This window comes from Gossypium arboreum, chromosome 11, assembly GCF_025698485.1.
Source record: "Gossypium arboreum isolate Shixiya-1 chromosome 11, ASM2569848v2, whole genome shotgun sequence".
Taxonomy (NCBI): Eukaryota; Viridiplantae; Streptophyta; class Magnoliopsida; order Malvales; family Malvaceae; genus Gossypium; species Gossypium arboreum.
Window position 1 is genome coordinate 29,429,801 of NC_069080.1, and position 25,353 is coordinate 29,455,153.

A 25,353-nucleotide genomic window follows, 5' to 3' on the forward strand; every position below is an offset into this window, starting at 1 on the left:
AGTATTTGTAACGACTTGCTCCAGAGCCATTGTAAATTATTATATGTCGATGAATTGACTTAGCTAATCAAGTCCAAATTTAAAAACCAAATGGGGGATACTAAATAGGATGGCAAGTTTTGATGATATACCATAAATTATTTGCTACAACATTATTGTTGGAGATTAGTTGAAAAACCAACTCAAATACATTCGTTTCCAAGTGGATTAAGCCTTTTAGTTGATAACATTTTAACCATTAATCAAACTGATCATCATTTTGATTATTTTGACAATTGAACTGAGTTGCTTCACCTGCCAATTGTGAGACAAACTTTTTGTCATATAATAGGCTGGTATTCACATTTGGGTCAACAAGTTGGTGAAGGTGATGTCACCAAGTTCAAGCAATCTACTTTTTTCTTTTTTTTTCTTTTTTATGATTTTGTTGAGAAAAGATATATATGTTAGCTAAGCGAAAAAATTCTGGTGGCCAGATTTCAGTGGCTCTGCAGTTTTGGCTTTATTAATACAGTAAGCCTGCATATGAAATTACCAGCAATAATAATAAACAAATCAAATGCATAAACAATGAAAGGCAAATATTGGGTGAAAGTGAAGAGGTAAATTGAGGTAAATATCTTATACAACGTATATATAGTAGCGGCTTGAGAGGTTACAACAGCGTGACAGTCACCAACTCCCACTTGCTTTCCAACAAGAGAAAAGAATGTGGAAACTGAAGTATATTAACAAACAAATGCGTCTGTAGATTAAAATTTATTTGACTAAAGTCTAAACACTCATAGGCAAAGCATCACTATTTATCTTTCTCTCATCATCTGTCTTCCTTAGACCTCTAGTTGAGTGAATAAAACCGTCCACTTTTGGACCATTTGGCTCATGCGCCTATGCCAACTTTCTTCTTCTTTTAGAGCCCACGAGCTGGTTTACATATTTTAATGGAGAAAAGGAAAGAGACCCTCTTCTCCTTCCCTTGTGGCAAAAGGGACTGATTTATTAGAGTGAGTGAAGTTAAAGGGTACCTCGCAAAAAAGAAAGAAACACTGGTTAAAAGCCAAAAGGTTTTTATCTTTTCTTAACTGTTTTTTTGGGATTTTATGCAAAAAGCTTTTTCAGTCCTCTGCTAAGTTTCAGGCTATTCTTAGCTACAAAATGATCACTTTCTGCTTTGTGGTACTACTCTTAAAAATACAAGAAGACAAGTTAAGTTTTGGGGTGTAATCACCGATCTCTGCAAACCCATTTGACGTCTCTCATTTCACATTTGTGTGCCTGCTTCATCTTCCTTAGAACAACCCTTCTGGTGTTCCCTTGTTTTTTCTTTTAGAAACTAATTGGTAAAGGCTACTACTTTCTGCCAGTTTCTGTTCTGGTTTTTTTTGGGGTCTTTCTTTTCGGTTGTAAATATTTTTTCTAGGAAAATATTTTCTCAATGATGGGTTTCCAAGGCAGTGGAGAAAGTAAAATGTTGGGGTTGATAGTGACATCATCAAGGCACAAGCGTTCAAAGAGGTGACCTTTCGAAATCTTTTGTTAGTTTGCAAATCACCATTGTTGTACTTCAGTGTTAAGATTTTTCTCTAACTGGAAGGAGTTCTGAAATGGTGTTTACGTTAAGAAAAACTTAGAACTTTGAGCAATTACAGAAGTGGAAAACCTGACGCTGAAGAGGCATTTTACCTTTTATCTTTTATGAGTTTTGTTTCATGTCCCCGCTCCTAGATTTGGTCTGTCATTAATGCTTGTGGTCTACAGTATAACAAAATAAGTTTTGAAACTCATGCTTCTTACATCAAAACGTTTCTTTCTTTGCATAAAGATCTATTGTCGGTTGATTGTTCTTTGCATAACGTTTATGATTAATAAGTCAATCTTAAGTTACTTAAAGTAATTGAAAACCATGAAAACGATAGCTCTGTGGAGTAGTGGACCACTGATACAGGGTGAGGAAAGACACCCTTGGTTTTATTGCTTGCCGAAATATGTGACTAGTTTTCTGTTTGCTTGAGTTTCGCTAAACACTCATGAGAGGCCTACGCCTGCGAGTTGCAATGACATTATTGAAGTCTTGCCTTTTACAAATATTATCTATTGATTCTTGGCGCTTGATGTTGTCACATGGCAGCTTTCCTGGAAAGAAAAGAGTTGAGGAAGATGGCTTTGGTAGTTCTGTTGAAGAATCGAATCGTATGAAGCTGGTAATTTGTTCCCTTTTTCCTTTTGATTCTAAAAGTATATTATAAGATATTGATTTCCTATAGTTGGTTAGAAAGCTTAAAGCATAATGAATTGATTATCTTATTGTATCTGTGACTAATGTGTAAGGGATATTTTGTCCTGCATCAAATGTAAAGGCCTTTTACAGTAGCAGCCATATAACCTTTCCCATGAATCTCTTTTTCCCTTCCCTTCCCCATGTTCCTTGTTTTTACTTTTTTTTCCCCTTTACATCTGGTATCAGGATACAGGGTATTTGAAGGATTCTGTCAAAACCAAGAAGAAGCAGTCTCCCACTTCCAGCGCTGAGGTCAAAAGCTCTTTGAAGCAAGAGGTGTGGAATTCTGCCTGTTTTATCATTTGTCATTTTTGTTTATAACAAGACTTGAGTTCTATTTTGGGAGTGGTCCAGTGGGGTCCTTTATGACTGAAGATTAGACTACTGCTCAAAAGTTACAAAAGTTTTTTCTTTATCTTTCTGAAATTGTTCTGTGCAGATTTTAGAGCTTGAGGAAAGATTGCAAGATCAATTTGAGGTTCGTCGTGCGTTAGAAACAGCATTGGGCTATAGAACTTCCTCTAATTATGATACAAGTGAAGCACCAGTGTCAAAATCAAAGGTAGCTCCTCTAAATTCCTATTCCTTCTTTAATGAAACAGCCCTCGTCTGCTGGTTCTACTCTTGGTGGACCACCAAATTTTCATTTATATATACCTTAAAATTTGCTTTCTGGATTGAGTTTTTGAGCCCTTCATGTCTGCCTCTTGACAATTGACACTGCTTTTCTGCAGCCAGCCACAGAGTTAGTCAAGGAAATTGCTGTGTTAGAGTGGGAAGTTGTATATTTGGAACACTACCTTCTCTCATTGTATAGGAAAGCGTTTGATCAACAAGTGTCTTCTTTATCACCATCTAAAAGGGATGAAAGGCTTAAAACATCAGTAGATACCCCAAAAATGAGATTTTCTGAGGTTTCCAGACCTGGTAATGAATCAAAAGTTGAAAATTCAGCTATACTCTCTGATAACCATGACAATTCCTGGGAGGAACCTAATGGAATTGGAGAAGAGAAACTATTGGATTCTAGTGTACATCGTTGTCATTCCTCACTATCACAGCATTCAGAATTTTCAGGTAGGACTTCTCTGGATGAGACTTCAGCTAAGGCAATACGTGCATGCCATTCGCAGCCTTTGTCGATGATGGAGGTAACTTACCATTTTGGTTAATTGCTGGTCATTACATCATAGCAAAGCATTAGTCATTTATTGTTTTTGGAAAAGTGATAGGCAATAACTTATGTAGTTTACCTTTATTTGGTTTTGGGATAAATGAGCACAAATGTATTCATGCTTAAGATGACGAAGTTAAAACATCATCATCCCTTATTGATTGCCTCCACAAGAAAAGGAAGTTAAATTTATGGGAGAATAATCTCTGATATGGTAGGTTAAATAACTTGACGATACTATGTGGTTGTAACTTTTGCATGGTTTTCTGCAGTATGCTCAGAATGCACCGAATATAATCAGTCTGGCTGAGCATCTTGGCACACGCATTCCCGATCATGTTCCTGAGACACCAAACAAGCTTTCTGAGGATATGATCAAGTGCATGTCTGCTATATACTGCAAGCTTACAGACCCACCTTTGGTCCAAAACAGCTTTTCAGCTCCCAATTCACCCATGTCTTCAGCCAATTCCTTTTCCCCACAGGATCATCACGAGATGTGGAGTCCAGGGTTCAGAAATAATTCATCATTTGATGTACGGTTAGATAACCCTTTCCATGTGGAAGGGCTTAAAGAGTTTAGTGGACCATATAGAACAATGGTTGAAGTGCCATGGATTTTTAGAGATAGTCAGAAACTGGGTGATGTGGAACACCTGCTACAAAATTTCAGGTGTGTCTGTCTGTCATGCAATTGTCACAAGTAAACCTGTTTCTAATGGTTTAAGGATCATCTAAGCAAAATTATATCTGTCCTCTTCTTTTAGCTTTTCATGTTTTTCCCAAATTTTTTATGTTATAGGTCTCTCATTTGTCGACTGGAAGAAGTCAATCCTAAGAAGTTGAAACACGAAGAGAAACTGGCATTCTGGATAAACATACACAATTCATTAGTGATGCATGTAAGTGTTTTTATCTATGAAAAGAATATGCTGTTTTAGTGTTGGCCTCCAATTTTAATGCGATTGATTGTATTCAGTCTTCATTTCTTTTCCATAACAGGCTTTTCTGGCTTATGGTATTCCACAAAACAATGTGAAGAGACTTCTTCTACTGTTGAAGGTAAGAATAACCCATCTTTTTGTTGCCTCTCTTAGGCGGAAACTTGTTTGGTATGCCATTATCTTCTGCTCTTCTACCATACAGGCTGCATATAACATTGGAGGTCACACCATCAGTGCAGATACAATACAGAATTCCATCCTTGGATGTCGCATGTCTCGTCCGGGGCAGGTAGATCTCAATCCTCACCTTTCCTGTCATCAGTTTTGATTCTTTAGTTACTTAAGATTGCTAAAGATTCTTAGTGTGGAACTTGTCTATGATATCCATGAATGGCATTTCCACTTGGCATTTTCTTTTGTCAATTGTGCGTGATTCAACTCATGTTTTAAGGTGGTTGTTTATAACACTCTCTCCTTCGTGTAGTGGCTACGACTATTACTTCCATCAAGGGCTAAATTTAAACCTGGAGACAAAAGGCAGGCATATGCAATTGAACATCCAGTACCTCTTTTACACTTTGCGCTTTGTGCAGGAAACCATTCGGATCCCTCGGTACTACATCATCTTTGATCTGTTTATTCCTTACTATTAGCACCAATGATAGGATATTTAAGAACCAGTTGAAAGATTTAAATTTTATACTTTCTTATATTTATTCTTTTCTTTAGATCCGTGCCTACACACCGAAGAGAGTATTTCAAGAACTGGAAACTGCAAAAGAAGAGTACATTTGGGCTACATTTGGTGTCCGCAAAGACAAGAAAATTCTGTTACCAAAGATTGTGGAGTCATTTGCAAAGGATTCAAATTTGTGTACGACTGGTGTCATCAAAATGGTCCAACAATCATTGCCCGAATCACTTCATCGCAGTATCAGAAAATGTGAACAAGGGAAATCCCACAAGGGCATTGAATGGATTCCTCATAATTTTACCTTCAGGTATCTAATATCTAAAGAATTAGTAAGATGATTGCCTGTATGCATCGTGCATGATGCATTTTACAAGCATTTCTATTTTTAAGGTTTCACATTTTAACTTGTATAAAAGTAGAAATGGAAAAGGAAACATTTAGATATGACAATGAGGCATCATTTGTAACATAATCATTGGTGTGCATTGAGGTTTGTATATAGTTTTGGTTTAAGCTTTCAGATAAACTGTGGATTCTGTCATGGATTCCTCCCAAATTGTTAACTAAGATGTTGTCCATTTCACAAACTAGTCCCCTTTTGTAATTTGAGCAATCAAATCAACTAAAAAGAAAAAAAAAATACTGCTACTGACTGAGAAAGAAAACGCTCAAATCTTGTCCGAACCAATACGAAGGATCTACCAAATGGTAAGCCTCTGAATCATCTGAACCCACTATACGCTCGAACTGGCCTCTCAAGTACTTGAAACTGCCGGCATCTGAACCTTTCTGCAGCAAAAACCCGGCTCCGGATGAGACCATCTGCATTGTTTCAAGCACCCATTTCTCCTCCTTCCCAACTACTAGCCTCCTGGCAAACCCTACCTTTTGTCCATTGCAATACGTCTGCCATCTTTGTGTGATGCCTGAATCTGGGACAGGGTCCAGGACTATGCGGAGAACGCTGCTGTCGATTGAACTGGTGAATTCTGAAGTGCTAAGGGGAAGTTCAACGAAGACTGAGGATTCGGTCTTGTTGTTTTCTTTCAAGCAAAGCTTAACCTTTTTGTCACCTATGGGACAAATGATGGTGCCAGTGACTAGTGTTGCAGCATGAGGCAGGCACTGGTAAAATATCAATTTCTTGCATGCTCTCAATGGCGCTAAAAGGTCCATGATTTGACGTAATAGATTCCTCAAGTGAGGATGGGTGTCAACACGTTCTCTTCCATCAATGATTTTATTTATATGATTCTTGTTCCCTAATAAGTAGTTAACAAAATAGCTCCACCAGAAAAAATGGCAAAAAGGATAAAACAGTTGCGTGAGATAAGGAAGAAGATCAAAGAGATAAGAATGATTAAAAATTTTGAAGGATGAAGAGTTCTAAATGGAATCAAAGTCCTCAAACTTAACTGAATAATATTTATATAGTACTTTGTTCAAAAACATATAAAAGAAAATCTTAAGATCAGATCAACATAGCTGATATTTTAGTATGGCCTTTCTCCTACATAATTTCCTGGAGGATTATAGAAACAAATAGTTAAGCTGGTTTGGTCCTTGCATGTAGCTTGAGCACACCCCAGCTCTGATGAGTTCTTCCAAACCACTTGCTTGTAAACTCCGCACATATGATCCGGTGCGCAAGAATTGCTAGCATAATCATAGTAACTCTTCTCTTTCACCCATGTATCCACTGCCATTCCTGGGGTAACTGCAGCTCCACTACCCCACAACTGGTTTGCTCCGTACTTGTGATCTGTCAGGTTTGCAAACTGACAACCCATTTTGTTTCTTTGGTATCTCGCGAGGAGGCTGGCGGCATTGACTAGTTGCGTACTCCACTTGAGAGGTCCGACCCCAACTGCAGCTCTTGCTTGGTTGTGTGCTGCCAGGAATTCTCTGGCTGCACTTGGCAAGACTGATGGAGCCCTGGAACCAGGGCTTGCTGCTGCAGCTACCTCCTGGACCATGTTATGGCTAATAGCTAGTACTAGAACCGCAAACAAGAGGCAGGCCATTTCCTTGTTGCCTATAGTTGTGCTGGTTAAATGTTATATTGATAGAAATAATTTATAGACATCCAAGGATGGGCCTATTTTATGATTTGAGGATGCCATTGTTACTGATCTCAGTAAAATTTATGCTAAACAAAATCTTTTTTCTTGGGGTAACAGAATCCGATCAAAGATTTAATCGATTCTAAAAGATAACATTCAAGAGATTGAGATTCAATTCTAGCTCGGATTATAATTTTTTAAATTAAGAAGAAAAATGAGAGATGTGTTGTGCAGACAGAAACGTGCGGCACATAGAAAATGGGAAATGGGGACAATGTGTTGGGGGTGATATAGCATTAGGTCGGGTTATGCCACTGAAACAGGGTGGAGTTTCATGGGGATTAGTGCAATTTATTATTGTTTAATTAAGTTGATTAAGATCTGATAAGCTTTGCAATTTGCACGTGACCTTGTTGAGATTGATCTGTATGTCACACTTTGCCTCCATGTGCTCTGCGTTTAATGATTCCTTTGCTTATTTATTTTTAATGCAAAATTTTAAAATTCTTAAGTAAATAAAATGTCTTTTTGTTTTCTTTTGAAGAAATTCAATTTGTTGAAATTATTTAGATTATGGAGCTCTTTATTTATTGTGCCACATGATCAACTTAATCCCTTTAATTTATTTACTTTAATTTGAGATAAAGGACGTTTTACTGGATGATTCAAAAATATAGGATTTTAATTCTACAATTTATCTTGTCTAATTTTTATTTTTTTTATAAAATGTTAACTTCAACCACTGATTTTTGCTAATTTATTAAATGTAAATGGTTAGAATGTTGATTTTTTTGTAAATTTAGTCCATATAAAATGTTGAATTTGTGATTTAACAAAATGTTTATTCAATGCTAAACATTAAAATTTTATAAAATAATTATTAAACTATTTGAAAGTTTTATTTAAGTCACTAAACTATTCAAAATTTTTATTCAATTCTTTGAGTTGTTAAGTTTTTTTTTTTTCAAGTCTACTTAGCTAGCTCCAAGCAATAAGTTAATGATCGGTACGACAGATTAGTACTCATCGGCAAGTAGAATAACATACCTTAGATCTAAGTGGATTTGATGGTTAGTGTCAAAAATCAAAGAAGAAATATATTTAGATTTTAGTTTGTATATTTGTGATGTTCAAATTTACTTTATGAAAATAAACTAAATTATAGAAGAGAAAGGGAAGAAGAGCTTTCAATTGGTGCAAGTGGTGCAAATAGAAAAAATCATAGATTAATGGTTTTAACAAACTTTCGAATAGTTCAATAACCATTTTATAATTTTTTGAAATTGTGCTAATATTTAGTGGTGTTATTCAATTGGAATAATTTCTACGTTTTTTTTTTGTAAATTCAACGAAAATAATAATTAAACATACACAACAATTAGAGGGCAAGAATGCTTAAGCCTCCACTGCGCTCAGTTATAGTTTCTAACAAGTAGAGTAATGGTTCATCAATAGGCTTACAAAGACATGGATGAATAGATGGCTACTGTTTCTTTTTCTGAAGAAACTGAAATACCAATCCAGAGCATCGAGTTTTACAAGCTATGGCATAAATATTAATCACATTTCTGAATAGAATTACAAAGCCATTAGCCAAAAAAGAAACAAACATTCACTGAATCTCCAAGCTGAAACTGAACCATCAACATATAACACCTTTGCCGATCGCCTGGGAATGAGCTTTGAATTAGTTGAGTAGAGATCAACACCGTATTTACCCAGGCCGGAGCTAGCTTTTATGGCAAGAGCACACAAGTCCGGCGAAGAAAGAGGTTTATGGGAGTGGGAGAGTGGCAACAAGAAGTAAACCCGTCCAGGTTGGAGTTCCTCATCATCTGGGACTTGGGGCACGCAAGTCCCAATGGCCATCGACTCCGAGCTGCAAAGGAAGCAATTTGGATTCTGGGATATGATGTTCCTGGCCTGGACTGGTTGCCTCAACTCTTGAACCCGACCATCAATGTCCACCACCTTGGCGGCTGTCGATGAGCCTCTGCTCCTGCTCCGTCCTCCTCCAGCAGCTTTGCCTGATTTCGAGTCCCTAGTTGATGAAGCACAAGCACCCATTTAGGCTTCTGTCGCTGATTCCTTTTTTGTGCGTCGGGAATGGCTACGGATGGGTTATATTGTCAGGTTTTTTTGCATTATTGGTTGCTACTAATGTGGGTGGATGCAATTTTTGAAAACTTAACTCATAAACAATCTCCACATTTGCTCGTAATATAATTACAAAAATAGTTGTTTGGATTTTATATTTCGTGTTGTGTATAACTCAAATGCTACCAATAATAAACTAGAAAAAAGCAAAAGCTGATCCACTTCTTTATTCATATAATTATAAATATTGACAATGAAAAATTGAATAATTAATTGCATATTTTTTTATTACTTCTTTTTAAGTGATAAGTTATCTACTAGCTTTCTTGTTACCTTGAAGTCAAAAATAGGTCGTCAAACAGGGAAGCACATGCTAACACTTTTTTTACTCTCTGGAAAGTGTAATCCCAAGCAAATTACCAATTTGATTCCTTAAAACATGTGCTTTGCTGGAATTAAGTTAGACAACAATTGGATGAACTCTTGATTTAGCTAAACTCAAAAACTTATGGGAGTTTAAGAAAACTTGGTCCGTTTTCATCAGTTTATTGTATTGTTATATGTTGCTGGTGCTGGTGTAATTCAAGATTGAAATAAACAATTGGCATTAATGGATGGATCGCCATCCACAATCTTGGTTGCAGTTATGAAACGACAATGTAGTTCAGCATTTATTTTATCAACGATTTCATTGGCTAATTAAAGTCCGGAGCCCAGAGATTGCAGCTCCTAAACCCAAAAGGAAAAACTATTAAATCAATCATTTAATAAATCACCATCCTCAACATGCTTTTAATCTCGTTAGATCGTGGCTGTATGTTATGTTCAAACGTGCTAAAATCAGACTAAACCATGCATGTAAATGCCATTATCACTTTACTCTCTTTAATGAATGAACTCACGTATTTAATACAAGAGAGAGACTTGAGTACTTAATAGATACTAACAGACTAACTGTAACTTGCTAACAGTCTAACTATCTAACTGTTAACTCTTAACTCTATCATGCCCCGAGCTCGTCGAACTCCTCTCTATATTTGCAGTTCCATTGACTAAAACCCGAAGCTGACTTGTAAACTTGTTGAATTGACTTGCTGATAAAGGTTTAGTTAATATATCTGTAACCTGTTCTTGCCCCGGAACATGTCCAATCTGAAATAGTCCTTGTGCTACTTTCTCTCGTACAAAGAAGAAGTCCAATTCAACATGTTTAAACTTTGAGTGTGGAACTAGATTCCCTGCAACAGCCACAACAGCTTAGTTGTTACACCATACAAGAGCCTTGCCTCGGGGAGTAACACTTAGCTCAGCTAACAAAGACTGAATCCAGACCATCTTAGTAATGATATGAGCGAGACTTCTATATTCAGCCTCTACAGACGAGCGAAAGACCACCTGCTATTTCTTCGAGCGCCAAGACACCGTATTTCCTCCAAGAAACACACAGTAGCTAGACGTGGACCTCCGATCATCTACGTCAGACCCCCAACTAGTATCTGAAAAACCCTCGAGCATGAGTTTTGAAGTCTGTGTAAAAGTAAGACCATGATCCAGCGTACCATGCAAGTAGCGCAGTATCCTTTTTACAGCTTTAAAGTGTGTATCCATTGGCTGATGCATATATTGACAAACTTTGTTCATAGCATACGCTATGTCTGGTCGCGTAATGACTACATACTGCAACGCCCCTACTAAGCTTCTGTAGAGATGAGCATCGGCAACAGGAGTACCTGCATGAGCTGATAACTGAGACGTTGTTACCATAGGTGTTGGTGCAGCATTTGACTTATCCATAGAAGCCTTTTGCAAAAGGTCACAAATGTATTTCCTTTGGTTAAGAGAAACCCCAATGGACGTATATTGAACCTCTATACCAAGGAAATAATTTAGTCTACTGAGATCATTCAACGAAAATTGAGCATCAAGCTTTCGAACGAACGAATCAATGGTTTGAGAGTTGTTCCCAGTTACTATAATATCGTCGATGTATACTAGAACATACAATAGCTGTGACCCTGAACGATGGATAAAAAGAGAGCTCTCGGCCTTGAAAGCAACAAAGTCAGTGGCTAACAAAAATTCCTTCAATTTATGAAACCAGGCCCTAGGTGCTTGCTTGAGGCCATAGAGGGCTTTTCTTAAACGACATACCAGCTGCTGTCCCTCGTGCCCTTGCTGCTCAAACCTTGGGGGCTGCACCATATAGATTTCCTCCTGGATATCTCCATTGAGGAAGGCGTTATTAATGTCTACCTGCCTAAGAGACCATCCCAGTGAGACTGCAAGAGCCAGTACAACTCGAATGGTGGTTGGTTTGACAACCGGGTTGAAAGTTTCCTGAAAATCCACCCTCGCTTATTAGAGATGGCCTTTGACCACTAGGTGACCTTTATACCGTGCAATTGACCTATCAGCGTTACGCTTGAGCTTAAAAATCCACTTGCACCCCACTGCCCTTCTTCCTGTAGGCAGAGGCACAACATCCTAAGTATGGTTAGCAAGTAATGTAGTATACTCAGCATGAGCAGCTACAGACCAGACTGGATGTTGAAGAGCTGCTATAATAGAAGTCGGTTCCTCATCTCTCAGAACAGAAGTGAATAATTTGGGCTTGAATATCCTACTTTTAGACCTTGTCTGCATTGGATGGGCATTGAGAAGAGGCATAGACTGTATAGGAGAAACAGATGAATGAGTTGTATCAGGCGGTGTATGTGAACATTATGCACCTGATGAGTGAGTAGGAACCTCCATGGCTGACGAAGACTGCCCATTATTATTTCCATGAAGAAATATTGTTAGAGGTATAGGATAAGACATATTAAAAACAGAAATAGTGTCAGCCTGCACTACTGGAAAAAGCGACTGACAATAAGCTGACTTTTCTGATTGGGATAAGGATTCAAGAGAAAACCTTCTTTGAAAGTGAAACCATGATTCATCAAATGTGACATGCCTGGAGACAAAAACATGACCACTGCTGTCGAGACATTTATAACCCTTCTGATTCATCCCAATACAAGAAACACACATTGAGCAGACCGAAACTGCAACTTATGGTGATGATAAGGTCTCAAGCATAGATAACACGCACAGCCAAAAAATTTGAGATAGGAATAGGATGGTCTGACTTGATACAACACCTCATAAGGACTCTGCTTCTGTAAAATAGGCGTTGGTTGTAACAACCTAATTTTCAGTGGTGTTAGAACAGTGATTTGAGATCACTAAATCCGACAAATGAGTAGGAAATATTATTAATTTAGTGAGTATAAGTTAAATGTGAAGTTAGGAAAAAAAATTGAAATAGTGAATAGCGTACTAAAAATAAATATTAAAATAATTAGAATCGAAAAACGAGGTATTGAGACCTCGGGAATTTTAAATCGAGCCATAAATATTTTTATAAATATTTATGGAGCGTTAATAAGTTAGTATTAAAGTTTCGTCAAGAAATTTTAAAGTTCTGATAGTTAATTGAACAAAAAGGACTAAATTGTATCAAATGTAAAATTGTGGGAAATGATTAAATAGCTTAAATGATAAAAGAAAGAGGGTTTAGAAAGGCAAATAGACCCAAAGTCTCTTTGGGCTGGACGGCAAGGCATGAAATCAGCAAGAAAATAAGGAGAATTAAGGGCAAAATTGGAAAATTGCAAAATTTACTTAATAAGGTTAGGACTAAAGTTGAATTATCTAGATTTCTCTTTATTTTCTGTATTCTCATCAGCAAAAACACCATGGAAGAGTTCCTTCAAGCTGTTTTTTCATATTTTTACTGCAACTAAGTTCAATTCTTGATTATTTCTTGAAATTTTTGTGTTTTTATGACTTATACAACTAGGTCCACTTGTTGAATTCATTAGTTTTTAATTCTATGAAAGAAATTGAAAGTTGATATGAATATGTGCTGGAACTATATGATTATTTGGCATGGAATTAGAGCTTTAAATTGTTTATATGCTGATTTTATTGAAAGAATTGAATAGAAAGTGAATGTTTAGGACCTAATTGTAAAAGAGTTTGAAGTTAAAGTTTCATGTGGAAATTTTGAATTTCAATAGTTATGAAATAACTTTTAATGTCTAGGAAAAGTATTAATTGAGAAAATTATCTTAATTGAGGGGTTAATTGAGTAAGGACTGAATTGTATGAATTGTGAAATTTGGGAAAAAATAGAAATCAACACTTTGCACTAAAACTGTTTTAGACAGCAGCAGTAGTGTAACTTTGAAAAATCACCAAAAATTGTAGAAATGGAATTAGAGGGTGAATAAAATATGAAATTAAAGCTTATTGAGTCTAGTATCTTATAGAAGAAATTATGTAAGCAATGGAATTGTAAATCATGAGATATGATAAATTTTGTGAGATAAGGTCAGAATGATTTCGGGTTCCCCTGTTCTGAATTTGAAAAATCACCAAAAATTGGATTAAAACAATTAGGGGCTTAAATTTATATGTTTAGAATCCTGAATGAGTCTATTTTTAAGAGAAACAAACGGGAACATTATTCAAATCCTGTACGATGAGATAATTAATTTTTAGTGAACAAGGGTCAGAACTGTCAGACAGCAGAACAGGGGAGACTTCAATGAATAAACTGTATTAATTGGCCCAACCAAAAATTATGAAATTTTTAAGGCAAGAAAACGTATGAGTCTAGTTTCTGGGAAAATTTATGGATCTTAATTTCGAGTTCTATAGCTCAAGATAAAAATGATTTAGTGACTATGACACGGATGGACAGCTTGAATATTCACATAAGTAAATAGTGAAAATTATGGATGATGTTACTTACAAGTGTGTTATTTATACTAAGGATGTGGATGGAGAGGAGGAGGAGGAAAAGTAAATATATATATATGAATGACTTGATCAAATGCCCGATTATAATCGATAAATGTTGAATTAGAAATGATATAATGTTTTATTTGGAATATTTATTATGAAATTATGAATATCGTTATAATACAAAAATCGTACTTGTGAGTTTGTATAACTAAATTTTAGTGACCATTTGTTAATTTTATGAATTTCATGATGTGTTATTTTATATGTATTGATGATAAAATCACGAATAATGTAAAAACATGAAAATTGAATAAATGATCAAATTGAGCATTACAATTCAGTGACAAGATGAATTGAAGGAAAAGACCATGGTTGGACCATGGCAACAAGTGATAAGTGATAGCCGGCTACACTTATCGATCAATGACAAGTGAAAGTGATAAGTGATAGCTTGGCTACACTTATCGATCAAGACAAATGAAAGTGATAAGTGATAGCTTCGGCAACACTTATCTGATCAAGGACAAATGAAAGTGATAAGTGATAGCTTCGACTACACTTATCTGATCAAGGACAAATGAAAGTGATAAGTGATAGCTTCAGCTACACTTATCTGATCAAGGACAAATGACAAGTAAAAAGTGGTAGCTTCGGCTACCTAATCAATGAAAAATGGTAGCTCCGGCTACTTGATCAGTGAATAGTGATAGCTTCGGCTACAAGTGACAAGTGAATTCTGTGTACGACCATATCTGGGATAAGACATCAGTGTGATATGTGTATAAAATGTAAGACCATAGCTGAGCTATGGCATTTTAGTGAAAAGACCATAGCTATGCTAAGGCATCAGTGATTGTCAGTGAAATTTAGTGCATACCGGTGCAGACCAATTCCGTAAGATGTTCACTAATTTGAAAAAGTTTGGTAAGTATTACATGGAACTATGTGACATAAGGAAATACGAGTTGATGAGACATGAGCATAAAACTCGATTGATGAATGAGTTCATTTGTGATTATATATTTCTACGCCTTGAGTGTATTATCCGTATGAATTGGTATTCCAAATGAGTTAATGAGAAAACTTCTAGTATGAAATAATTTGAGTTCGAAATGAAATATCATGAAAACGTACCTGAAATACATTGGTATGTCTTGTATATGCTATTTGAATTCATGAATGTGCAAAGTAAATGTATGTGGAAATAAGAGATGATGATATCTGTACATGGAATTTATTGATGAATACGTACATCCAAATTTATATGATAGATTTTAGTGTACATTGAAATTGGGCTCAATAAATGATTTGGCAATTTAAATCGTGATTGGCAGGAAGAGTTAGTGAATTGCAAATTTATGAATTGTTAAACGTATTTGTCTGAAATACGAGGAAGTGATGGTAATTGATACATGTAAATTTGAGACTATGATATATATATAAAAACATGGAATATGTTTGATAAATGTGTTCATTTATAACTACGGAATTATGTACCTCATGTGTGTTATTTGCATAAAGATGATATTTCAAAGACTTTAGTGAATAAAGCTTAAATACGAAATAGTATGAAATCGAGACAAGTTGTTATGAAAATGTATTTAAATTATCTATAAGTGTTTCGTGCTTCTCGGTAATGCCTCGTACTCTATTCCAGCGACAGATACGGGTAGGGGTTGTTACATTGGTAGTCTATTAATCAAATGAACACTATGGGCAAAGGCATAGTACCAGAAGTCCAAAGGTAAGCCAGCCTGTGCCATAAGTGTCAACCCCATGTCCACAACTTGCCTATACTTCCTTTCAGCCTCCCCATTCTACTCGGAAGTATGGGGACAAGTGATTTGATGTTGAATTCCAAGACGAGCAAGTTCTCTGGAGAGTGATTGATCCTTCCCACCCTAGTCAGATTGAAGAATCTTGATGGTACGGCCAAATTGAACATACACCATTTGTTTGAACTGAAAAAAACATTACATGACTTCAGCCTTGGACTTAAGAAAGTAAATCCACGTATAACAACTGTGCATATCGACAAAAGTAACATAGAACAGAAAACCATTTGATTTTACATGAAAAAGACCCCAAACATCGGATGCTACTAACTCAAATGGTGTATTATACACAGTTTTAGATGAGCTGAAAGGTAGCTTGTGTGCTTTGCCTATTTGGCAAGCAGAACAAATAGAGGAAACATTGTTGTTATTGAAAGGAATGTTACAATTACATAAAGCAACACCAAGAACATTGGAACACGAGTGTTCAAGCCTCTTGTGCCATAACTCTGTGGAGAAAGAATGTTGTGTGGCACATAAGTGAGCTGAGGCAGACTGAGAAGAGGCACCAGTAGCACGAAGAGGTGGTTCAGAAACATCAAACCAATAAAGACCCTCATGCATGTGGCCCACTAGAAGAGTGTTCCTTGTCTGTATATCCTCACAAAGCACATAAAAGGATGAAATTCAAAATATACTGCATTATCCCTAGCAAATTCACTAACTGACATCAAATTTTTGCATACAGTGGGTACATGAAGAATATTTTGCAGACGCAAAAGTCGAGAACCAGCCACCACACGAGTTGTGCCTACATTAGCAATAGGAACAGAAACACCATTGCCCATAGCAACATGGTTCGTACCTGTATAAGGAGCAACATTTGAGAGTGAAGTCACATCTGGAGTTACATAATTTGTCGCACCAGAATCCGGATACCAAACTTGATCAGAGAGTCTAGGAGATGGATGAGAGAATGATGATGTGGTGGATGAACAACATTGGTTACACGTAGGCACAAAGGAAATGCCATGACTTTCAACCTAATGATAGTTGACTGAAACTGACTGATTGGAACTAACCCCCGAATATGTTTCATCAAAATGACGGTAGCAAGTCTGAACCAAATGCCCAATTTTTCCACATAATTGACACTATGGCCTAGAGTGAGACCATCCACGACCATTTGTACGACCCTTGGCGCGAGACCAGCCACGACCACTGCCTCGATGACCAGGTTTATACTCTCGCTGATAACTTCCTGAAGACTCAACATGCTTCGAATCGTTAGTAGTATCGTGTTTTGAATGAGAAACCATATTTTCTTGCAAAGGTTCCTCTGTTAAAAGATCTAGTTGTCGTGTCTCACAATCAAGCAACATCTTAGTTAAGAGATCAAGAGATATGGAAGTAGCTGATGCTGTAACAGCCTAATTTTCAATGGTGTCGGAACAGTGATTCGAGATCACTAAATCCGAAAAATGAGTTGGAAATATTATTAATTTAGTGAGTATAAGTCAAATGTGAAGTTAGGAAAAATTTTGAAATAGTGAAATGTACAAAAAATATATATATTAAAATAATTAGAATTGAAAACGAGGTATCGAGACCTTGGGAATTTTAAATCGAGCCATAAATATTTTTATAAATATTTATGGAGTGTTAATAAGTTAGTATTAAAGTTTAGTCAAGAAATTTTAAAATCTTGATAGCTAATTGAACAAAAAGGACTAAATTGTATCAAATGCAAAATTGTAAGAAATGATTAAATAGCTTAAATGATAAAAGAAAGAGGGTTTAAAAGGAAAATAGACCCAAGGTCTATTTGGGCTGGACGGCAAGAGCATGAAATCACCAAGAAAATAAGGGTAAAATTGCAAAATTGCAAAATTTACTTAATAAAGCTAGGACTAAAGTGGAATTATCTAGATTTCTCTTTATTTTTCTGCATTCTCATCAGCAAAAACACCATGGAAGAGTTCCCTTAAGCTGGTTTTTCATATTTTTACTGCAAGTAATTTCAATTCTTGATTATTTCTTGAAATTTTTGTGTTTTTGTGACTTTTACAACTAGGTCCATTTGTTGAATTCATTAGTTCTTGATTCTATGAAAGAAATTGAAAGTTTTTATGAATATGTGCTGGAAGTATATGATGATTTGATATAGAATTAGAGCTTTAAATTGTTTATATGCTGATTTTATTGAAAGAATTGAATAGAAAGTGAATATTTGGGACCTAAATTGTAAAAGAGTTTGAAGTTAGAGTTTTATGTGGAAATTCTGAATTTAAATAGTTATGAAATAACTTATAATGTCTAGGAAAAGTATTAATTGAGAAAATTAGTTTAATTGAGGGGTTAATTAAGTAAGGACTGAATTGTATAAACTGTGAAATTTGGGGCAAAATGAAAATCAACATTTTGCACTAAAATAGTTTTGGACAGCAATAATAGTCTAACTTTGAAAAATCTCCAAAAATTGTAGAAATTTAATTAGAGGATGAATAAAATATGAAATTAAAGCCTATTGAGTCTATTTTCTTATAGAAGAAAGCAGTGTAAGCAATGGAATTGTAAATCATGAAATATAATAAGTTTTGTGAGACAATATCGAATGATTTGAGTTCCCCTATTACGACTTTGGAAAATCATAAAAATTGGAGAAAAATAATTAAGGGATTAAATTATATGTTTAAAATAAGAGTATATTTTCATTAGAAATAGCGAGAACATCATCGAATCTCAAATGCGATGAGATAATTAATTCTTAGTGAAGAAGGGTCGGAAGCTGTCAAAGCAATGAAACAGGGACAACTTTAAAGAATAAACTGTACTTATTGGCTAAACCAAAAATTCTGAAAATTTTATGGTCATAAGATAAGTAAGTCTAGTTTCAGGAAAATTAGCGAATCTTAATTTCGAGTTCGTAGCTTAAGATATAAATAATTTAGTGACTATGACACAAATGGACGATTTGAATATACATAAGTAAATAGTGAAATTATTGATAATGTTACTTGTTGCATGTTATATAAATTAATGATGTGGAATGGAGAGGAGGAGGAGGAAAATATGTATGAATATTCACTAGCATGGCTAATTTGTATGTTTTAGGCTCATGGACTAAATTGAATAAAAGTAAAATTTTATGGGCAATTTTGTAAAAAATGTTAGAAATGACCAATTTGCATGAAATGAATTATTTTATTATTTAAATTACGTAATTGAATGAAATTATTAATTTAGCTCAAGATCATGAAAAAACATGTTTTAAGGATTAAATTGAAAAGTGTTGAAATTATGGAAAATTCTGACATTTTATAGAATTCATAGGTTGTTATCAATTTGTGTGAGTATAACGGCTGGAAATAAGGATTAAATTACAGTAATTTTATTTTATTTTAACCTAAGGATGAAATCGTCATTAATTAAAATTTTAGGGGTAAAATAATAATTTTGTTTGGAGCATTAGTTGAATGTATTATAACATGAAATAAATGAAAACGACGACCAAATTTCTTTATAAAGATCCGGATGACTTGAATACGAGACTTGAACGTGGAAAAGAAAAGATATCGGATTAATGAAATATCTGATAAATGAATCGGTAACTCCGGTAATGCTCCGTAACTCTATTCCGGTGACGGATTCGGGTTAGGGGCGTTACAGATGCAAACACACGAATTGATTCATATTCCATTGAGAGACCAGCTAAAATAATACTGACCTGTTCTTGTTCAGTAATATGACTTCCAGCAGCAATGAGAGCATCACTTAGATTCTTTACTTTGGCCAAATAATCTTTGATTGAAAGATTGGCTTTCTTGATAGAATACAGAGCATGACGCATGCTTGAAATCTTGACATTCGACTTAGCACCAAATCGTCGCTCAATAGCTGTCCAGACATCAAAACTTGTCTTGGCCATCATGAGATGCACTAGTATTTCATCTGTAACCGTAGAAAGCAGCCAAGAAGCAAGGAATTTATCCTGTTTCTTATGAAGAAGATATAACAGATTAGCCACAAGTTGCCCATCAGGTCCAGAAACAAGAGACTCAGGTACAGAGACCGTGCCTAGTACAAACCCTTCAAGTTCGTACCCCTCAAGAATTAGTAAAATCTGATGCTTCCATAACAAGAAGTTACTTTCACCAAGCTTGACTGTCTCATGTTTGGAGAAGTACTAGATATTCAACAAACAAGAAGAATTCTGACCTTGTGAAGGGAATGCCCCTTCGGTGTTGGAAGAATGCCTCGGTGTATCACTCATGACAAAAACCTCAGTAACCAAGATCACAAACAAGAAAAAAAAACTAAAAAAAAAATTGTGGCTCTTGATACCATGCTAAAATCAGACTAAACCATGCATGTAAATGCCATTATCACTTTACTCTCATTAATGAATGAACTCACGTATTTAATACAAGAGAGAGACTTGAGTACTTAACAGATACTAATAGACTAACTGTAACTTGCTAACAGTTTAACTAACTAACTGTTAACTCTTAACTCTATCAAAACGAAAGCATTTTTGTGTTGGGTTGATCTAACAGGTATAGTCACGATTGTTTTTGGTTAAAAAGATTAAGTGATATTTTTGACAAAACAGGATCGTGGACCTCTCATAAAATTATTATATGAGAAACTCTATTCTTTTATCATTCTCTTAACCAAACAGATGAATAATTATATGCAGCCTATTAGATAAGGGTTGATGATTTATCATTGTCAATTGCCTTTGCCTTTTAAATGAATAAGAAACTTTAATTCAATAGGCTTATCAACCGTCTATCAAGATTATTTTAATTTGCTGATTGACTCCATATAAAGGAAGTCATTCCCTTGGTGTTGATGTGCCTTGTATGCTGAGAATTGCTTGTTACCATTTTGTTGGGATGAGATTTCCATCCCCTTGTCTAGTATTAAAGTACTTGCATGTGTGGCTATGAGAGTGATAATTGGTGTGTGTAAGATGTTTCATTGTTCTCTATTGGAACAACATGAACTTTACTTGGAAAGTATTTTTGGGATAGATAGATGTTGTTCGATTGGTTGATTGAATAAAATTATACTCTGGACGAGACTCAGTCAATGAATGCCCTTATTGATCTATACTATTAAAAAGATATATTAATATCACCTGACTCATGACAATAAACTCAGTCAATGAAAATAGAATCAAACCAACTCGTTTAGAAAAATTATAAAAATATCCTTCTATAATTAAAATAATTTATATAGTTCGAGAGTACTTTAGTTATTTTTTAGACACCAATAAAAAATTGTTTATACTATTGTTTAAGCCCCAGACTGAGTTAATATCATAAGTCAATCGAACATCAACTCAATTAGAGAAATTACAAAAAATATCCTTCATAATTAAAATAAGTTATGTTATTTGAGAATACTTTAGTCTTTTATTTTTTTAAAAGTCAATAAAAATTTGTATGCGATGGGATTTGAACCCATATTACTTATATCAATAAAACATTATTTTTATCACAAAACCAAAAATTTATTTTAATATAATATTTTACATTTTAATTATATACTATGTATACTTTATAATTTACATCAATTGTCTACATTTATAATGTTGTCGATTGAGCTGTTATCACAAGTTAACTCCGCACAAACTCAAAATTGATGACAACACCATGATAAACAATTGGAGATCATTTAGTATTCTTAATATGACATATTTACATATTGAAATTTCATTTCACTCACAATTTGATCTCTTTTTTTGTTAATACCATACATATTTCATGTGTTATTAGTTTTAAGCCATATGATTTATTATTTATTGTATTTTATTTTTAAACACATTTTTATAATTTAAATACGCAATCTCCAATAAAAGACTAGTGGGGAAAGCCGATGTTATATCGGCGGCTGCCAAGTGGCATGTTGACTAGACGCAATGATGATTTTAAGTTGGAATGTGTATAGTTTGGAGCAACTGCGAACTGTGAAACGTAACAAAAATAAGTTGAGACAAGTTCAGCCCAAAGTTTTGTTTCTAATTGAAACAAAAGTAAGTGCGAGACGAATGGAGAAGATAAGGTGGAAATGTGGTTTTATGAATAGTATTAAAGTGGATGTAATTAGAACAAAAGTGAGATTATCTCTGGTGTGGGTGGAAGGGTTGAATATTACTTTACGAAGTTTTTCTGGATCTCATATTGATGTGGAGGTGGTGGAGGACGATGGAAAGATTATTTAGAGATTCACAGGATTTTATGGTTCGCCTATTAAACAAACAAGGAAGGATTCGTGAAATTTACTACGACAGTTGAATTAATGATCTAATATGTTGTGGCTGGTGTTGGGGGATTTCAATAAGATTTATTATTCATTTAAAAAACAAGGTGGTAACCTTAGGGAGGAAAGACAAATGATTGCATTTAGGGAGGTTTTAGATGACAGTGATTTGATGATCTCAACTTTTTGGGTCAACGATTTACCTGGGAGAAAGGGCGTTTGCCGAAAACTAATATCAAAAAGCAATTGGATAGAGGGGGTAGCAAATCCTGGTTGGTTGGAGTGATTTACGAATTTTTCGGTTAAACACATACAACATTGTTTTTCTAATCATTGTCCAGTGCTTGTTGATACAGGAATTGATAGAAGAGGTCGAGTAGGGAGGAGAGATCTGAGTTTTCGCTTTAATGCCGATTAGGTTTCGGAGGCAAGTTTTGAGGATCATTTAAAGAGATGGTGGGCTATGACAGATAAAGCAGTGTCGGACAAACTTAAAGAGTTAGGGATGGAATTAAGTAATTGGGCAAAAAATATGAGAGTTGATAGGAATCAGAGATGGAGGTTTGAGTACGAGGCTTACTGAGTTGAATAACAATGATCCTTGTAACAAGGTTTTAGCTGAGATTACTGATGTGAAACTTACTTTGAATATGGAGGCAGATATGGAGGAACTCTTTTAGGAACAAAAGATGAGGGCGAATTGGATTCAGCTAGGGGACCGTAATACCTCCTTTTTTCATAAATTCGCTTTTATTTGACGAATAAGGAACAAGATCAACGGATTGGAAAATGAGGATGAGGATTGGGTCAGTAATCAGGACAATTTGGTTAGGGTGGCAACTGCCTATTTTAGAGATTTGTTTTCATCTAAGCCATTAAGAGATTGTGAGCGTTTGCTTTCTAAAATTTCGATGTGTTTTTATGTTTCAGAATGAGGAGTTAATAGCTGCATTTAAAAGAGAAGAGGTGGTCGAGACGATTAAAGCCATGGATCCGCTTAAAGCTTCCAGAAAGGATGGCTTCCCTGCGCTTTTCTATTAGAAGTTTTGGCACATGGTAGAGACTGAAATTGAAAACTATTCCCTAGTGGTGTTGAATGGTCATTACAAAATTGAGAAAATTAACAGTACGAGCATTATTCTCATTCCAAAGGTTGCTTCACCAAAGAACATGAGGCAGTTTAGACCAATAAGTTTATGTAATATTCTTTATAAGGTGGTTTCGAATGTTCTAGTTAATAGATTTCAGAAAGTCCTCATTGGGTGTATTGATAAGATACAAGAGGCCTTTATGGTTGGACGAAAATTCTTTGATAATATCTTTGTAGCTTATGAAATATTGCATTCCTTGAAGAAGAAGAAAATGGGGTCGACGAGGTCTTTTACTTTGAAGCTTGACATGAGTAAGGCCTATGACCAGGGTGAATGGAGCTTTTTAGAAAATGTGATGGGATCTATAGGTTTTTGTAATGTGTGGACCTCGCTTGTTATGAGGTGCGTGTCTAGTGTATCGTATTCAGTAATATTGAATGGGTGTCAATGGGTAAATTTTTAACCTTCTAGACGTTTACGAAAAGGGGATCCACTTAGCCCTTATTTGTTTTTTATTTGCACTGAAAGGTTCTCAAGGCTGTTGCACATGGCAAGAGAGGATGGAAAGCTTCAACGGGTGAAGATTGGACATGGTGACTTAAGTGTTAGTTACCTTTTCTTTGCTGATGATAGCATTTTGTCCAGTAAAACATTGATTGAGGGGGAAAATTTCATAAAGGTTGTGGTGGATGAATATGAGGCAATATCAGGGCAATTAGTTAATTTTGATAAATCCCTTATTTTCTTTGGTGGTAATGTTGAGAACATGATGTGGGAGCAAATAGGCAGAATCTTGGGTGTACGAATTTCAAATAATCCAGAGAGGTATTTGGGTTTGCCTACAATTGTGGGTAAGAGGAAGAAGCAGGCTTTTATGGATTTTAAGGAGAAATTGACATGAAAGATTCAAACATGGAGTGTGCGTTACCTATCAATGAGAGAGAATGAGGTATTCATTAAAGCCATTTTACAAGTCATCCCAGTTTATGCTATGCAATCTTTCATGTTTCCAGCTACTTTATGTCGTGATTTAGAAAATCTAATGTGTAAATTTTGGTGGTGAAATTCCAACTCTAGCAAGGGTATTCGTTGGTGCAAGTGGAGTGTGTTATGTGCTTCAAGAACACAAAAGGGCTCGATTTTAGATATCTTAAATTATTTAGTATGGCCCTGCTAACAAAGCAGGGATGAAGCTAATTACCCAGCCTAATAACTTATTTGCACGCGTTTTGAAAGGTAAGTATTTCCATCGAGGGAACTTTATGAGTGCACGTTTAGGAACTTACCCTTTATATACCTAGCGTAGTATTTGGAGAGTTCGTAAGCTTATTGAGGTAGGAATTGGCTGGAGGATTGGGAATGAAATGGCCATGAACATCTGGAACGATGTGTGGGTACCAGGTCCTAGAGATGGCAAACTTTGGTTTTAGAATATTGAAATTCGATACACTAATGTTTCAGATTTAATTAATACAGATACATTTACCTGGAATTGTGATGCTAGTTGGGAATTGTTTAGTGGTAATCAGTTGAAGCTATTCATGTCAATCCCTTTGGTGAACGACGTACATACGAATAAGTTGGTATAGAGAGGGGACAAAACTGGGGAGTACATAGTGCATAGCGGCTATAAATGGCTTCTTACAGGAGGTTATGAGGGAAGGAGGCAAATTTTACATCACACAATGAGTGTCTATCTAACTTTTACACAAAGTTGTGGAATTTAAACATACCTAGAAAAATTAAAATACATATTTGGAAAGTGTCAACTGAGTTTATCCCAACGAGAGGGGTGCTAAGGTCCCGAACGCTTGGTGTGAACTCTGTATGTCTAGCCTGTGAAGTGGAAGACGAATCGGTGACCCATACTTTCCATGATTGTAGTTTTTCTTAGTAGGTTCTAGAAGGCGCTGGTGTGGCTTACTCGATAGGTAACACGCAAGAGAATTGGAAACAGTGGTTAACCCAAGAATTTATGAGTAAAAATATAATGGAATGTAGTAAGTTAGCTATATCGTATTGGGAACTCTGGTACAATCGTAACAAAGTTTATCACGAGGGTATAAGGGGTCAAGTTTAGGATGTTTCGAGTTCTATTAGTGCTTACTTACTGGAGCTCAAGCAGTTAAATAGTCTTTCTACTTCTATAAATATTCCCCGACAAACTAATTGGAAG

General features: G+C 35.5%; 4 protein-coding genes across 5 annotated transcripts; 1 reads left to right on the plus strand and 3 right to left on the minus strand.

Moving 5' to 3' along the window:
• Positions 1 to 736: 736 nt before the first annotated feature.
• Positions 737 to 5,616, plus strand: LOC108480116 (uncharacterized). Of its 2 annotated transcripts, XM_017783000.2 has the most exons (11): positions 737 to 1,515; positions 2,129 to 2,201; positions 2,465 to 2,554; positions 2,718 to 2,840; positions 3,013 to 3,429; positions 3,725 to 4,125; positions 4,255 to 4,354; positions 4,455 to 4,514; positions 4,599 to 4,685; positions 4,881 to 5,009; positions 5,126 to 5,616. In XM_017783000.2, exons 1-11 carry the CDS (start codon positions 1,436 to 1,438, stop codon positions 5,426 to 5,428), a joined length of 1,863 nt encoding a protein of 620 aa, XP_017638489.1. In that variant the 5' UTR covers positions 737 to 1,435; the 3' UTR covers positions 5,429 to 5,616. The 2 variants fall into 2 exon arrangements, with proteins under 2 accessions (XP_017638489.1, XP_017638488.1); XM_017782999.2 differs by lacking the exon at positions 737 to 1,515 and having other exon boundaries at positions 1,921 to 2,201.
• Positions 5,288 to 6,400, minus strand: LOC108480118 (protein MIZU-KUSSEI 1-like). Its single transcript, XM_017783002.2, has one exon. The coding sequence runs from the start codon at positions 6,264 to 6,266 to the stop codon at positions 5,736 to 5,738; it is 531 nt and encodes a 176-aa protein (XP_017638491.1). The 5' UTR covers positions 6,267 to 6,400; the 3' UTR covers positions 5,288 to 5,735.
• Positions 6,401 to 6,492: 92 nt separating this feature from the next.
• Positions 6,493 to 7,238, minus strand: LOC108480117 (STS14 protein-like). The gene has a single exon (XM_017783001.2). It carries the CDS (start codon positions 7,112 to 7,114, stop codon positions 6,584 to 6,586), a length of 531 nt encoding a protein of 176 aa, XP_017638490.1. The 5' UTR covers positions 7,115 to 7,238; the 3' UTR covers positions 6,493 to 6,583.
• A 1,493-nt stretch (positions 7,239 to 8,731) lies between these two features.
• LOC108480119 (uncharacterized) lies at positions 8,732 to 9,220 on the minus strand. Its single transcript, XM_017783003.2, has one exon. The coding sequence runs from the start codon at positions 9,218 to 9,220 to the stop codon at positions 8,732 to 8,734; it is 489 nt and encodes a 162-aa protein (XP_017638492.1).
• Between the last annotated feature and the right edge of the window lie 16,133 nt (positions 9,221 to 25,353).

What these genes read in the sequence shown, in the direction of transcription:
- LOC108480117 (XM_017783001.2), bottom strand. Translation starts at nt 7,114, where the DNA reads ATGGCCTGCCTCTTGTTTGCGGTTCTAGTACTAGCTATTAGCCATAAC.
- LOC108480116 (XM_017782999.2), top strand. Translation starts at nt 2,028, where the DNA reads ATGAGAGGCCTACGCCTGCGAGTTGCAATGACATTATTGAAGTCTTGC. An exon ending in CACCTGCTACAAAATTTCAG is followed by an intron (nt 4,126 to 4,254) that starts GTGTGTCTGTCT and finishes TTTATGTTATAG; the next exon opens with GTCTCTCATTTGTCGACTGG. An exon ending in GAAACCATTCGGATCCCTCG is followed by an intron (nt 5,010 to 5,125) that starts GTACTACATCAT and finishes TCTTTTCTTTAG; the next exon opens with ATCCGTGCCTACACACCGAA.
- LOC108480118 (XM_017783002.2), bottom strand. Translation starts at nt 6,266, where the DNA reads ATGGACCTTTTAGCGCCATTGAGAGCATGCAAGAAATTGATATTTTAC.
- LOC108480119 (XM_017783003.2), bottom strand. Translation starts at nt 9,220, where the DNA reads ATGGGTGCTTGTGCTTCATCAACTAGGGACTCGAAATCAGGCAAAGCT.